Here is a 17,127-nt window from a genome sequence, read left to right on the forward strand (position 1 = left end):
TATATAGACCAAGGCAAGGATACTTTGATGAAGATAACAAACCTTGAATGATAAATAGCAAATCTGATACCAAATTCTGAAATGAATTTGGATGTATATCATTTTCTTATTGGCTTGAAACATACAGGAAATGTAGACATGTATTAGAGAACCGCATAGATAACCTATTTAAAGACCCTATATAAGAACCTAACAAAGACAAAAAGTACTGAAATCACTGCCATTGAATTGATTTGCGATACCAGAAATAAGCAATTTTTGTCTTTTATCAGCTAATTTTCAGGCGTCAAGAATAAGCACAGCCAATTTTATAAATGAATAAAGAAATACTTAAAACAAAAAGCAAACATTACAAATAAGAGTGGGGCTATTTCTACCGCATACAGTAAAAGGTTAGTGACATTCATGCTTTATTAAAAACAATGTGTTTTCAACTGTATGCGTTTGATGTTTTGTTTTCACTGTTTACTGTTTTTACTGATTTCAACAGTAACCTGAACAAATACAATACTAATGAAGTTTATAGGAAAGAAAAAAACAAAACAACTTCTTACAATAATTAAATTTGTGACCATCAATTAGCTATGTCAATATAGCACTTTACTTTATCAGTATTTCTATTTTTATTTCATTTTATTGAATGGTATAAAAAAATGAGGCTTAAATGGAACTTTTAAAACTAATATTGGTTAGTTTACTGACAAAATATGCTTAGGTTACTGAAATAATATTCTATGTTGGCAATCAATAAATGATTTTCCAATCACGCGAAAGGAAAATACATAAAAAACAGATGGTAATGATGAAAATTTTGTTGCATATTAGCTAAACAAAACTGGATTAATATATAGCCTGATGTAATTATATAACATAATCATATATAAAAAAGCTTAACTTGAACATTTTTTTTATTTCTGTTCGTTTAGGCTTCATTTGCAAAAACATTTTGGGGTTGTTCAGGTCTCAATAACCTAGCTTGTTTTTGCACTGTGTCAAAAATACTTGAGGCCATTTTCAACCAAGTTAAAAATCCACCACGTTTTGTGCAGAACCAAGACTTTTTGAATCAAATCCAGACGCAGTTCAACCTTGCACTAAACCATGGCTTAGCTAATCTTAGCAACAAGTTAGAACTTATCTTTTTTTGCGCCAAATTACGATCTAGCTCCTCTTTTGCACTGGGCTGAGATTTAAGTAGATTTTGCCCCAAATCCTCACTTATCTTGTTTTGCAGTGAAACAGAACTTTAATTTGTTTTTAAACCATGTTGCAGGAATTCTGTCAATTAGTTGCTGATATTCTGCTCATCTTTTAGCTTTTTTTGCCCTATAAACTAACTAACAAAAACAGTTTTTTGCCCTATGTCTACACTTGGATATAGCTTGTTCTGCATAGATTCAGGACTTGGCTTGATTTTGCATTGGCTCAGGACTTAGTTCACTGTTTGGCTGAGTCAGGAAGAAGCTGGACTACAGATAGATGATCCATTCATTTGTTAAATAAATATTTTCATAGAGAAAAAAATTTCAATACTGACCAGGGTGGTTTGAGCTCAAAGAAATGTTTTGCAAGTTATAAACTATCTACAAACCCAAGACTGGATATCCACGTTCTATTGTGTTAGTTTACTTTACATTAGAATTAGAGCTCATATACTTGAAGCGGGTTCAAAGTGATCCTTTACTGAATACTCCATTTACATAAAGAGCTATTCAGTTTACAGAACTGAAGATTCTTTCTAGGGATAGAAGAATTCTGAAAATAAATAGTCTAGAAATTTAGAACTAAAATTGATCTGGAAATAAGTTATTGGAATCAAAATCCTCTAAATGAACATTAAATATCAATTGCCATGGAAAAACCTTAATCAGGATGATCCCTAGAAAGCAAATTTTCATTGTCACAGAATAAATCTGTAATTTAGATTATCCCAAAGCCTCTTTATAACGCTTCTTTTTTAAGTCTAGATAATAGACCTTATGCTCTCCTATGCCAAATTAAAAGAAGGAAGAAAAAATTACCTAACACAGTTACTTCATGCTCATTAATTACATCTCTAATAATTAGGATATTAAGAAGATCAGCAATTGTATTTAAAGTGCTGAATATTCTTCTGGATGCAATTTCTTTTATGAACATTTGTTTAACTTCCCTGATTTCTTGAACTGCAGATGCCTCTTTCATTATGTTATGAATTATAAAATCAAAATTGTGCTCCCTCTGAAATTCTGGAACTTCCATATTATTCATCACTGGTATCTAGAAAAAAAACAGGATACTTCAAAACAATGTAACTTTCTAATTGTATTCATCGCTTAAAGATATTCCTTTATTTATTTTAATTAAAAAGTAAGCCTTAATAAACAAAATACAATGCTAGAGCCATAGATGCTACAATCCCATTGACTTACCTCAATACAAAAAAACAAAACAAAAAAATATTAAGGGAGTAAGTTTAGACACAATAAACAAAAAAGTGTTATTCAGTATTCATTGGAACCATAGATAGGCTGTTATAAAGCCTTGCTGTACAGTATTATTTAGTCTAGGTTTTCAAATTGTACTGCTATCTGTGCTTCCATTTCAAAGAAGATTACTTTATTTTAGGGGAAAATCCCTTCTTTTGAGGACACAATTTGAATCTAGGGACAAAGGAGAATCTTGCATTGTCAGATTGATAATTATTAAGTCAAAACAAAGCGTAAAACAAGGGATCTAATAGTACCACTTTTAGTACCTCAAGATTGGCGAAATGCAAATATTACACCTGTCCACAAGGGTAAAAGTAGGAATCATGCCACCAATTACTGACCCATTAGCATCATCTCAACTGTTTGTAATATTCTTGAAAAAATTACAAATACCACAATTACAAAATATTTTTTTTTGACAAAAAACTGCTCGTAGACAGCAATCATGACTTCAGATCTGGGTGCTCAGTGGAGATAAATCTTATGGATGCTTATGACTATATCACTAAGTTGCTAGATCCCACTACTCCAGTTGACACGATCCTTTCAGATTTTGCCTAAGCATCTGATAAAATTTATCATTACTGCCTGAAAATAAAACTAATATCTATTGATATCCATCTGGAGGTTGTAGAATGAGTAATGTAGTTCCTTTCAGAAAGAAAGCAGAGAGTTAAGGTATTTGAGGACAATGGGTAAGAATTTTCCAAGGAGTTGACAGTGGCATGCCGCAGGGAAAAACATTGGTCCAACATTGTTTGAATATTTTTATTAATGATGCTCCAGAAGCTGTAAGAAATAAGATAAGCCTTTGTGCTGATGATTCAAAGCTTATTGGCTCTGAAGAGTCATAAATTACAACAGCTTTCATACAAGAAGACCCGAATTTAGCATTCTGAAGTGCAAGTCAATGTACTTTGGGAAAATGAACACAAGGTGGCAGTACCAGATGATAAGAGGGGAAGATTCAAGACAATTGATTGACTCTTTGGCAGAGGGAAGAGACTTGGGGATCGTTGTTGGTTGTTGGTGAGGAGCTAAAACCTAACAAACATGCACAAACAGCAGCTGCAAAGCATCTAAGACTTTTGACACAATCAAGTGTATGGTAAGCAGCTGATCATCCGAAGTTATGACCAAACTGTGCAAGGGTCTAGTGCAACCGTTGCTAGAATTTGGCCAGTGTGTTACAATGCCCTTGAACAAGGGTGATCAGCAGAAAATAGAATGTCCAAAGATGGGCAATAAACGTTGTTGACATATGCAAGAATCTTGACTATCCATCTCAATTGAATAAGCTAAAGCTCCCAATGCTCATGTATAGGTGTTGAAGAGGTGATGGTCATAATGATTTATAAGCTTTTGTATGCTGACTGATCCTGTCAAAAATCATTTCAGTTTGATGAATACCCCTGGACAAGTGGGCATTGTAAGAAGTTGTCCCAGAAGAGGGTAGATACCAGAGTCCCAAACCGCTTCCTTCCCAATAGTGATTGCATATTGGAATAGTCTTCCTGATACTACTGTCATTACTCCCTCTGTTGATGACCTTGAAGGTTCCTGTAGAGAAGACTACTACTACTACTGCTAGCAACTCAACGCATCCCCAAGCCACCTAAGGCCAACACAGCTACGCACACTCCTCCTCCATCCCAATCTATTCATAGCCTCCGACTTTACCCCTTCCCAAGAAGTTCCAATTTCCTTTAAATCATTCTTTATGACATCCTTCCACCACAGACGAGGACGACCTGCTTTCCGTTTAGCCCTAGACGGTCGGCCAATAAGGACAATCTTCGGCAATCTGTCATCCTTCATCCGCAGAACGTGCCCTGACCATCTCAACCTTTCTTTCATTATAATCCTGTAAAGCGGGATTGGAACCACACTTTTTGAACAGCCTACTGTTTGAAATACGATCAGTCAGCCAGGTACCAAGAAATATACTTCGCCAGGTTTTCTGGAAAACATCTAGTAAATCTTCATCTGCTTTTCAGAGCGCCCATGCTTCAGACCACTGTCATCACCATGTCTTCCAGTATTCTAAACTTGGTTTGCAGACTTATCTTCCTATTCTTCCAAACTTTTTTTAATTGAGAAAAAACACCCCTAGTCTTGGCTATTCTACTTTTAACATCTTCACTGCTCTCACCTTCTTTACTAACAATATTACCAAGGTAAGTGAAGCTGCCGACCTAATCAATCTTTTCGTTACCCAGCATCACCTTTTCATCTCCACTTATTCTTAGTCTTCTTAACATCAATTTTCGAATCTATTCTAGGACCCTGAACTCGCAAACCTCTAGAAGTTCATTCATTTTGCTCACACTTTCATCTAGGATCAGCATAATCTAAGTCCAGGAAATTTCATTCCGTGGTCTCCCATTGCCTTTCCTGTGCTCCTTAAGACAAAGTCCATCAACTTGGTCCTTTTAAAGGGGGATAGAACACAACCCTACGTAACTCCTGATCTAATACAAAACCAGCTGCTAACCTCATTTTCTACCTTAACCTCATTATTTTCGTACATAGCACTAATCACTTTAATGTATTTGTCTGGTATACCACGTAAGGATAGTACCTTTGCTATAGCTCTCTTATCAACGGAATTGAACGCTTGCTCATAATCAACAAACTGTGGACCAAACGTGTTTGACAACTAAGTCACTTCTCAATTATTAACCTGAGAGTAAAAATTTGGTCGACAAATCCTCTACATTTTCTAAAACCGCACTGTTCTTCTCTTACTGTGTCTATAGCATCTCTCAGTCTATAAAGTACCATATTACTAAGTAATTTGCCACCTACAGAGACCAGACTAATGCCTCGAAAATTACAGCACCTTCTCGTATCACCTCGCTTATACAGTGGTTTAATCAAGGTTTTTCCTAAAATCGTTGGGTACTTCCCTTTTTTCAAAACTCATATTCAAACTCTTCAATCACTTATTTCTAACCTCGGAGCCATCATATTTAAGAAACTCGTTTAGCCCACTATCAGCACCTGCAACCTTATTATTTTTAACTTTTTTTTTTACTGTCACTAATTCTTCCTCACAAAATAAATCTTGCTTCACATCGAAGGCATCACAAACTTTTTCATTTTCATCTATATCTTTTCCTGAAACTGTATCTCGATTTAGCACATTCTCAAAATGTTCCGCCCATCTCTCTTTAACTCTTTCCTTATCACTAAATGTGGCCTCGTTCCTGTTTTAACTGGGACATTTCTGGGTTGACTACTCCCTCTCTATTTATTAACATGCCAGTGCAATGTTTTACTATTATGCCGTCTAGCTACATATTCCAGATCCATGGCCTCCACTTCACACCTCCTTAGTTCATATTCTAATACTTATCTTTACATTCCTTTTGTCTTTATATCATCTATTGCTCATATAAATCTTGTATAAACCCCTCCGCCTCTCTATTAAACATAAAGCTTTTTCACTAATATTCCTAGATACAGTCTTAACTTTTTTCCTTAAGACACCATCAGCAATTTCACAAATTGCTTTTCTAAAATTATTCCAACCATCTTCCATATTGTCAAACTTTAAACTCTCAAGTTTAGTACTCGATTGTTCCTGGAAAGTTTCTCTCAAATTCTCATTCTGAAGTCACAAACATCGTGACTTCCCAGGAGGTAGTTACCCTTCCGAAATTTCAGCTTTAAATTAACCTTAGACACTACTAGATGGTGATCTTTACTTTCAACATCAATAAAAGCACTCCTATATACCCTAGTATCTTGTATTGATCCTGCCAGTCTTCAGTTTACCATGGCATAATCTATAAGGTTTGCTGTCTTAGCATAACATGAGTGTCATGTCAACTCATGAGCCATTTAAATGACCAAACACCATATTGGTTATGACTAGATTGTTATACGTACACAATTGCAAGTCTGTAGCCATTACTGGCTAAGTTACATTCCATTAAACTATGCAAGACAGAGTGAGATACAATTGAGCCAATGGCTCCCCATCATCTGATTGGGTAACTGAAGTATTATACATTACTAGCAACCTAACTTATGTAGCTACCTGATTCTCTGAGGTTCGTTTCTTACCATTAAACTAAGAAAAAGCCATCGACTTTTTCCTGTTCGTAATATAAATGTTCTGCACACCTCAACCGGGTTGTAGCGGTATCTAGCAAACTAGTAAGAGACGATCACGCCCTATAGTAAAAATGAAAGAGGTCATAACTCCTAAAAATAGAATCAACGTTATAACCCATAACCTCTAAAAATAGATAAAAAAAACAAACAAAGTAGACGAAGTATTAGAATCGCCTTGTCCGAAAACCATGTATAGAAAACTTATAGTCTTTTGGCTTGAACAACAAGGGAAATATATTGGCTTGAAAATCAAGAAAAATTGCTTGAACTACGATATTCCGCATCGACAGCAGATTTATTTTTCTTTCCGTTTTTCCCCACAGCTTGTTGAGCACTGGAACACAATAGAGAGATGTTAAGGGGCTTATTTTAAAGAAAAATGTTGTGTTTAGAAACATTTTGTAATTAACAAAAACAATTTTTGAATATAAAATAATTTTTTACGAAAAAACCACATTTTCATGGTAAGGATTGATGAATGACGGCATGCTCGTGGGGATTTAATCATCAAAATAGACAGCTGATTTTCAAGCCAATGTATTTCCCTTGTTGTTCAAACCAAGGGACGGTAAGTTTCTTATATAGGGATTTCGGACAAGGCGTTTCTAATAGTGTACTTCGTTTTTATCTGATTCTAGTTCTAGGAGTTATGGACTATTTCATTTTTTACTATGGGGCGTGATCGTCTCCAACTAGACTACTAGCTACCGCTGCAACCCGGAATTGGTAATGCTACTGCTGCATTATTGATGAAATTTACTTAAAACAGTTATAGTCAGGTCGCACAGCCGTCTCCCCATATTGCATCTTGGATACTAGATAATGCAGATATAGATCAGCGCTACACAGTTTATGCTCAGCTTGAACGACATATCCATGTAAACGTGTTTGCCAGCCAATTTGACAAATTTCCTAACGCTTTTAAGATAGGAGAGAAGTTTAATAACAAAATATTTGGAGAACTTAAACCAGAGGAATATCTAATCATGATAGATGAGAATATAGCCCTGCTGGATAAAATAGAGAATAACAGTAATTGGCCAGAAGGCCTACAACAAGAAACTGAAGAGCCAACACAAGATACCAAATCTGGCGACGAAGAAGCAACAAATGTTTAAGTTAACCAACAGAAAATACATAAATTTGTGAGGAAAATTAATATATTTTTCTTATGAATTTCGTTCACAGCTCACCAAAAGAACAACTAATATTCTAAGAATATTATATTTCCTCAGCTAAATCACAACCCAAATGAGTTATTTAGGCAGTTTTTTCGTCGATTTTTTTCGTTTCATTTTGTCTCTTCTCTCGTTTTTTATTCTTTTCTCCATTTATCCAATCCATCATTCCAGAAAGGAAATATCCACCCCCCCCCCATATTACCTAGCTATGTATTTTCTTAATTTTTGAGTCCCTTTGACCCTTTTGCCTACTTTCGCATAAGAGAGCTTTATGGTCGAAGCTGAAGAGATACAAGAGAAGAAAAAAAAAAACATCTGAACTTAAAAGATCCCGAAATGCTTAATTGTTGGTGCAAAGTAGTTTTCACACAATATAAATTTTGGGTTTTCGACAAAGAATTGATAAGAAAAAATGAAACACATCGTCACTTCAGAATAATATGAATGAGATTCAACTCACTTAGTATTTACATGGTAAAGAGTGATGTGTCTTCTATGTAATAATTATTGCTTTTGAGTAAAAGCTGTTAGAATCAAGCGATATTTCCTTTTTTTTTAAAGAGAACTATTCTCATTTAAAGGAAATTATTATCTTCAGATTCCTACAGCAACAAAAAAAAAAATAATGAAAATAAAAAAAAACACCATGAAACCTCAAAAAATGGCGCTTGATCGAAAAAATGTAGACTGTTTGAATTGTCATGGTCAAAATGCTTTGCCATAAACTTATAGTCTTCTGGCTTGAACAACACGGAAAACCACTTTTTGCATGGGTAACACTGTTGTGCCCTTTCTTATCTTTCCTTTATATTTCCCAACTGCTAGTGGGGCATAGAAAAATCATTGAGAGGGGTTTTAAACACCTCTCTATGATATGTTTGAGGGGTCGCTTTGAAAGCAATGGGTATATAGGCGTGTTTTTGCAATTAACAAAACACAAAGCTAGATATTACATCCAGTTTTTTGAAAAAAAACTGATTTATTGGGGTTGTAGTGGTAGCTAGCAACCTAGTAAGAGACAATCACGCCCCATAGTAAAAAATGAAATAGCCTTTAACTCCAAAAACTAGAATTAGATAAAAAAAAAACAAAATACAGTATCAGAAACGCCTTGTCCAAAACCCCAATATAGGAAACTTACCATCCCTTGGCTTGAACAACAAAGCAAATATACTGGCTTGAAAATCAATAAAAGTGGCTACAACCATGATATTCTCCATATATGGCATCTTTTTTGGTTTTTTTCTTCTTCTACTTCTTTTCCTCAGATAGCGAGTCACTGGACCATCGTAGTGAGCTCTTTAATAGCTCATTCTAAAGGAAATAGATAAGGTAAAAACCTTTTCTAATTTACAACTTTGAAAAATACTCGAAAATTTTAGAATTTACATTAAAGAACGAACTATAACCCCTTGCCAATCACCAGTCAATCAATCATTTTATTAATATTAAAACACTATTACAAACGTAAATAAGTTATTTGGCCCAAAAAGCTTTGCTTGTTATTGGCCATACAACATAATAATAAAGCACAAAAAGAACCATAAATAATACCCTAAATCAAACAATACACATGAAATAAAGATGAAGGAGAATAAACACTAGCATAAAGTAAAAAATGGAAGTAATTATAATAATAGAAATAGGCAGAAACCAAGAAAGTAGAGAAACAGGAAACACCAAGTTTACATTAGAACATCAGAAAAAAAGAAAGAAAAAAAAGACAAGTATACAAGGACTTTAAAAGTTAAGAAGATTCCTGAAACAATTTCATAAAGAAAAGTAGAGAGATATGTCAGTAGGGCAAAAATCCCAAAAAGGAGAAACAATAAGAAAAGAAAAAACAAGGAAAATTAAAACAAAGGAGAAAGAGAGAAATTACTAAACTGGAAAGACCTGACCAAAAACTACCTTTGAAAAAAGGTATAAAGGGACATCTGGAAGGATTGAGTACCATAATGGAACTGATTTATAAACAGGAGACCTCTGGGCTGCTGTAGATGATCGCTTGGGTAGAATAAATCTGCGAGAAGAACTATGTAAAAAAGAAGAGTACCTACCGGAGCCTGTTCATTAAAAAAAATGTTGCAGAGGTGTTGGAAGTGTGCCTAGAAAAGCAGACCATGCTAAATAAAGATTACTTTAACCCAGAATACAATCCAGCAGAGTTATTCCAGTATCATTATAAATATCAGAGGAAGGGGAAAGCTGAGGGAGGAGAAGAGTAGCCTTCACTGCTCTATTTTGGGCTCTCTGATGTGGGCAGAGAAGAGATTTATTAGTACTATCCCAGATAGAGCAGCAATAAGAAAGGTAAGGAAAAATAAAAGCATAACATCTAGAGGGAGAAATCAGTTAACCCAGTGCAACATTGAAGACTGGCGGAGGATTAGGGAACGGGTGTGAGTTATATGCGGTTTAAAAGAAAGAAAACAGTCATGATACACCCCAAAAAATTTCACCATAGTAGCTTGTGGTATAATAATGTTCCCATAAGTCAGGGTGATTGGCTTCTGCATGTCTCTCATGAAATTGACAATGGCACTCTTCCAGCTGTTAAGAGCCATACCATTTGATCAGCACCAATCCTTTACTTTATCAAAAAGACTTAAACTATGAAAGTGGCAGACGGCTGGTCCACTGCAGCAATAAAAAGTTACTGTCATCAGCAAGAAGAACAGGGTGAACATGGGAATAAAGACGTTAACAAGATTGTTAATGTAAATTAAAAACGAAAGTGGTCCAAGCACAGAACCCTGTGGGACACCATTCAATATAGGGAAAATAGAAGAAGAAGAACCAAAATATACTGAGATCTCCCTGACAGATAAGACCTTAACCATTCTAGTGGGAATCCATGCACTTCAAATAAAGATGTTTTAGACAAAAGAACAAAGTGGTCAACCATATCAAAGGCCTTTGAAACATCAATCAACAGACCCAAAACAAACAAGCCCTTCTCCAAATTAACATGCACAAACTCTGTTGCATCATAGAAGGTAGAGAAAGTGGGACCAAACCATACTGATGGTTAGTTATGAGAGAATTTCCTGCAGTTGTATTAGTACTAAATACCAATGAAGATCTACAATACACTACTTATTCAAAAACCTTAGAGATGACGGGATGAAGAGAAATAGGTCTATAGTTTGAAAATAGAGATGAATTACCTTTTTTATGCGAAGGTACAACAGTAGCAACTTTGAATAAATAAGGAAAAATACCAAAAGAAAGAGAGAGGTTAATTATGTGTGAGATGGGGTTAGAAACAAACTGACCAACTTTTTTAAGGACATTATTACTGAAACCAAAACTATCAAGCGAATGGCTACTAGGAAGGTGAGAAATAATACTAGAAATCTCAGTAGCACTACATGGGGACAGGAAAAAAGACTTTTCTGCCAAGGAAAAATAACGTACTCTACTCTGAGGTGGAATGAGAACTGAAGGAAGTGTGGTGAAATACGAATTGAAGGCACTTGCTAAGGATTTGTTGTCCACAATGGGTCCATCATTTTTCCTATAAAGACATGGGGAAGACTGTTTGAGTTCCTTGCAGAAAAGAGCTTCATTAACTGCAGTCTGAGCCGTGCACAAATTCCCCTTACAATCATTAATTTGATGTGAAAAATACAGATTTTTGCTTCGCAAACTGAAGAAGTGAGCACATTTTTATAATGTTTATACTTCAAAAGATCATCCCGTGTCTTACTTTTACATGTAGCCTTGAACAAAGACGCCTTCATATGTGTTGCATTGATCAGACCTCTAGAAATCTATGGGCATTTGGGCCTAGAATTCCTTGGCCTCTTTCTAAGAGGAAAGTGCTTATCCAACAGAGATTCCATACAACACAAAAATAAGCAAGTTGCATATTCAACATCATTAGGCTCAAGAACACTAGATCAATCATTACTCTGAAGACTGTGCATTAAGTTAGAAATGTCTTTCTCTGTATAAGTTCTAAAAAAATGACTCATATTTCTCACCCACAGTAATCTCTGTTTTAGGCACAAATAGTGATCAGAAACATCAGTGAAAACTAGACCAGAAGTGAACTTCAAAATAGGACAATGAGAAATGAAAATATTATCTGCTAAACTGGCAGAATTTCTTGTAGGGTCAACACAAGAAGGAAAGAAATTGAAGGAAGTAGCCCAGAAGAAGAAAGTACATAAAAAAAATGGTCACATTCATCACTTGATCCAACATTTAAAATACTACAATTAAAATGTTTCAAAACACAAATTCGTTTTTTTAGAGAAAGTCCCCACACCAGAAAGCTGATCAAGCAAATTGCAGAACAGATGTGTTGGACAAGGAGGGGGCTTATAAAACAAACAAACAGTATCACACACAAACTGTCTTGTCAGATCAATGACAAGAGAACAAACTGTCTTACTGTTAGACACCACTGATTGTAGACGAAGATTCAAGGTCAGATTGCCTATTAAATTTAATATTAGATTTTATAAATAAAGAAATACCCCCAGAACACTTTGTTACTATTCTAGGGACATGACCAGCAATATAACCATGCATATCATCAGCTGTTAAATTTTCTCTATCAGATAACCATGTTTTTGTTAAGCCTGTGACATCAAAAGGACAAGAATTAACACACAATAAATACGATTTCAGACTATCCCACTTATCTCTTATCCCATGCACATTCAAACAAAATACATTAAAGCTACTATTTAAAGAGAGTGAGAGAATAATTTTATTACAATAGTCAGTAGTAGTGTGATAATTGTAACTAGAATTAACCATAGATTCAAGAAGAGGGTCAAATGTGTGTGCCTCCTGTTTACCAGTAATACTTAGTTGATCAAAGATAATTGAATTAAGAATTGAAGAATTTAAAAGAAAAGAGAAATTACCCAGATATAGTAAACATGACAAATGCATACAATATCTTCACAAATGAACAACAATATCCATGCAAACAGGCTGAAGTAGCAGAGGTTGGATTGAAAGGTAAAACATATAGGCAACAAAGGAGAAAACATCTTCAAGAACAAAGAACAATAACAAACTACAGAGTTCATTCAAAGTTCAAAAGTTAATAACAAACAAGGACAAAGACAAAAGGGTAGGGGGAGGGATGGCTTGTGATATATCATAAGAACAACTTTAACCACAAAAAAGCATAAAAGTAGCAATCCAAAAATGTTTCTCTAGTAAATATGTAGAGAAGCATGTCTCTGGAGAGAGACTTGCTGAAAAAGACTTTATAGATTGCTAATTTCATGCTCTTTTTTACAATTAAAGTTGTGTTTGTAGTAATTCATCAAACCTCCCTTCACCTTATGGTCCCACATATAGCCCTAGACTGTATGAAAATGTGACATAAAATAGCAATAGTGGTACAAGATTCCTTATTTTGTACTTCTTCAAACACGATATAACTAGATATTATCCTGACAAGGCCCCTGCTCCTAAATGGACACATAATAGCCCTAATAATATGTGTATTTGTTGCTTTTTTATTGACTGATCTGTTGTAAAACTAGTTACAATGGGTAGGCTAAAGATATCCAGAGTATCCTAAGTTATTTCACTGAATATTGTAAAAAAAATATATTCTGAATGAGCTAATATATGAGTAATTATAGAAGTAAACCATGATAGTCTGATTAAATAAATATGCTTTACAGCCTATATACATTGAGAATTTCATTAGGCTATTTTAGGCCTAGTGTTTTTTCAGTCTGATTGCCAATTTGTTTTCATGCTACATATGAGATTATACATGTTTCTAAAAGTTCAGAGAGCAGATATAAAGAGCCCAGATATGATTCTGGGAAAAAAGTGGATTTTGTTGATCAATTTTGTCAAACTTGACAAAGGTAAGCATGAATTACAGATACCTTGCCTTTAACCATTGAGTGAGCTAAGCAGATAAACTTTCTTTTTACCATAATCCCCAAACAGTTATTCACAAATGATAAACAGAAAATGCCAAGTCACAGTAGATTAATATTCATATAACTGCAAAAAGTACAAAAATTAGCACAACTTTCAAATACATTATACTACATTACATTCATTAAAACAAAGGAATATCTGCACTCACTTTGGCCATCCATCTCCCACTGCTGTTTAAAATGGTTTAAGACCAATCTACAAAAAGCAATAAGAACACACTATAAAAGACTGACAGGAAGCAAAACAGAGTTTCATCATCTGTTATTTGTTCTGTTATTATGTTTTTTGTACAATTGTACAATACCTCACAATTTGTATACTTTGTACAATACCTGTACAGATAGTACAATACATATTGTACAATTTGTACAATACCTGTCATTTTACAATTATGGAGAAAACTGAGGTAGGAAAAAGAAGATCTTAAATCTCTAATTTGCCATTCACCTTTGCGTCTTAAATGCAAAGGGTAAATGGTGTTTTGCTCTGAAAAATGAACAAGAAAGGCTATGCATGAAAGAGACAAAACGCAAGATAAATGATAAAAATAAGAACATAATCTGTGTCTATTACATTGCTTTTTATGTGAACATTCCACTCTGACCATGCAGTAACTCAGCTGCACTGGTAGACACTAATGCTCCTTATAGCTTCTTTCTGAGGGGCTGGTCAACTGTCAGTGTATCTGCAGTAACTCTGGCTCATTTCAATCCAAGTTTTGTCTGAATTGTAGAGGCCAGAGTTACTGTTACCAAACGATTCCTTCTGTCTTAATTTCCTTGAGTAAGCTACAGTCAAAATCACAAGGAATACAAATTTTGCAAAGTTTGGGAACCATTTGTTTCCATGGAGGTCCCTTCAACTCAAAGCTGATTTCCAGTAATACATAGCTGTCACAGTCAGTTTCCTCATTGTGGACACTCTGAATGTTCCCACCTCTCTCTGTCAATGGCATGTCTCAGCCACCCTGGCAGTGCATAGTGTCTTAGATATGGGGCAAGGGTGGGTGGATTTGGTGACTTTTGGAGCATTTTCAGGTTCAATAAAACTTACCACCTCAAAGATATTGTCAAAACTGGGTCATTTCTGTATCAGAGCCTCTTTATAAAAATTGCAGGCTGACAAATAAACTTTTTCCAGTCTTGGCTTTTAACTTCTCCTTTTTGTTGTCTGGCTGCTCACAAGTTTCTGTATCACTGGGTAACTTGGCAATTTCTTCTGCTGCACCTAAGCCAAGGTAAATATTTTTCATAGGAAGGCTCTCCAAACTATTTTCAGAATCAATGGTCAGACCCTTTTCTTGAACATACTTGGTGGTCACAAAATTTTGCAACAAAGTCTTTATAGCCCAACTGTCCTTTAATTTTCTCTTAGATAAAGATGTGCTGACAAGTCAGTGTGAACAACAAAAATAAAACAAAATCATGACATTACAAGATGTCATGTAAACAAGATGTTTACATGACATCTTGCCCACCCCAGATTTTCCTGGGGGCCCAAGCTTCCACCACAAAGGGCCCTTTGCCAGCCATAATAATCCATTATGTCCAACATAATCCATTATGTCCTATTGATTTGAAATTACTGCAAGCCTATTAACCAAAGAGCATAATTACTTGACAACCCTTGGGGTAATTATGCTATTTGCTATTGATTATTGTAAACTTTGAAAGTAGGTAAGATACATAATAAAATTCTCGAGTTCTGTCAAATGCCCATTTCCTAGATGATTACGCGACACGAAGTGAGTCGGGGGGGGGGGGGGCAAGATGGAGTTTATGCCCACCCCAAGATTTGGTCCAAATGGCGCCTCTGTAGAATTCCCGAGCAGGTACATGTTAAAGGACATTCATTTAATTTATTAGCAACCTATTTACCATAACCAAAGGTAGGTGGGCTGATAAACTAGGTGATGTATTTAAAGTTTTTGGGCTAAGATTACCATCTGCTCAATTCACTTAGTGTTGGTATAAGTTGGGACCTAGAACCAACTGCGAAAAGCATAAGAACAGAAAACAAATACCAATTACAAGAGTGCAATATGGGTTAATGTTGCCACCCATTACTTTCAGTTCTACAGAACAAGTACAGACAAAGTCTAGTTTTAGTCATATTTTTTTCAATTTGTAATAATTTTGAATGTTCACATATGTGCCAAACAATTCAAATTGTGCTACCTCAACTGCCTGTGATGTGGCTGCATTCCTTTGTCCCAGAAAATGATCCTTAAAAGACCACATCCATATAAAAATAAAGAATGACCAAAGAGTAAAGATTTCTAGGGATTGAAGATTTTTGGCAGTTTTGGTATCTCCTTTATTTTGTCAAAAGATTGATTAGAAATTTGGTAGATGTCCCAAAAATCAGTAGAAGTGTAAACACTAATGCTGATTAGACAGTAAATTTATAGCAGTTCATATAAATGACTTACCAATAAAGTAAAAATACCACTTGATGCCTTTTTTATGCTCTTTATTGAATATAATAATCACTTCTACCATAAATTCAAATTTAAGCACTTTTTAACCTAACCTTATAATAAATAATTTTAGCACTGAGAAAATGTAGCATTATTTTTTTTAGAAAGATCAAAAAAAGATGGTGCTGAGAAAACATAGTATTATTTTGTGGAAAACAAGTGATAACTTATACTTTCATTGAAAATTTGTCATTTTAAGAGCTCAAAAAGACTTAAATTTGAATTTGTGGTAGAAACATTTTGACTACAGCCCCTCTATATTTTAGCCTCATCCCCTTCCACTAATATGCAAGTATACAGCTCAAATTATATATTCCCAATATCCTATGTTCAACCACCTATCACTCTTGTTTTTCTCATTTTGTTTCATCAGTTTATCCAATTTACAGGTACACAGGTTGAAACAAAAGACATGCATTGCCACAATGCATGGTAAATATACAGTTTGTTGCTATATAGCCTATTATAAAGCAAGAATTTCACCATATTTTATGTAGCCTAAAGCTAGGTATAATTCTAGTTGATTGACTTCTTGCTATCTTGGAAAGTTGTTGGGTCAGGGAATTGAAATTTTCAGGGGTAGGTCTACAGAAAAAAAGTAAATCCCAGAAAAGTATTTTGAGGTCCCTAACAATATCCCCTCCCCCCTCTTCTATATAATGCAGCTTTTTGGGTAAATTTACAGCAAACCATACAACTGGCTTTTGTATAAAGTGAATATATGACTTGATGCCTTTTTTTATGCTCTTTACAAATATAATAATTGCTTCTACCTTAAATTCAGATTTAAGCACTTTTTTAGCTCTTAAAAACGACAAATTTTCAAAAAATTATGACAATTCATACAACTGACTTACCAATAAAGCAAACATACCATTTGATGCATTTTTATATGTTCTTTACAAATGAAATTGTAATTATAAATATAATTGTAAATCAAAAA

General features: G+C 34.7%; 1 protein-coding gene across 7 annotated transcripts in view; it reads right to left on the minus strand.

The window, feature by feature from the left end:
• LOC136043096 (uncharacterized) overlaps nt 1-17,127 on the minus strand; it is a 28,243-nt gene that overhangs the window by 11,076 nt on the left and 40 nt on the right. Inside the window, exons 1-3 of one of the 7 annotated variants that reach the window (XM_065728035.1) lie at nt 17,042-17,111; nt 8,980-9,088; nt 2,022-2,259 (exon numbers count right to left, since the gene is read on the minus strand). In XM_065728035.1, the coding sequence (XP_065584107.1) occupies nt 2,022-2,259; nt 8,980-9,003 (262 nt within the window). In that variant the 5' untranslated portion in view covers nt 9,004-9,088; nt 17,042-17,111. Of the gene's footprint in view, nt 1-2,021; nt 2,260-8,915; nt 9,089-13,853; nt 13,878-15,882; nt 15,900-16,136; nt 16,154-17,041; nt 17,112-17,127 lie in introns of those variants that run through there. The other 6 variants (XM_065728041.1, XM_065728037.1, XM_065728038.1 and 3 more) reach the window with 6 other exon arrangements.

Source organism: Artemia franciscana, unplaced genomic scaffold, assembly GCF_032884065.1.
Source record: "Artemia franciscana unplaced genomic scaffold, ASM3288406v1 Scaffold_296, whole genome shotgun sequence".
In the NCBI taxonomy this organism is placed as follows: Eukaryota; Metazoa; Arthropoda; class Branchiopoda; order Anostraca; family Artemiidae; genus Artemia; species Artemia franciscana.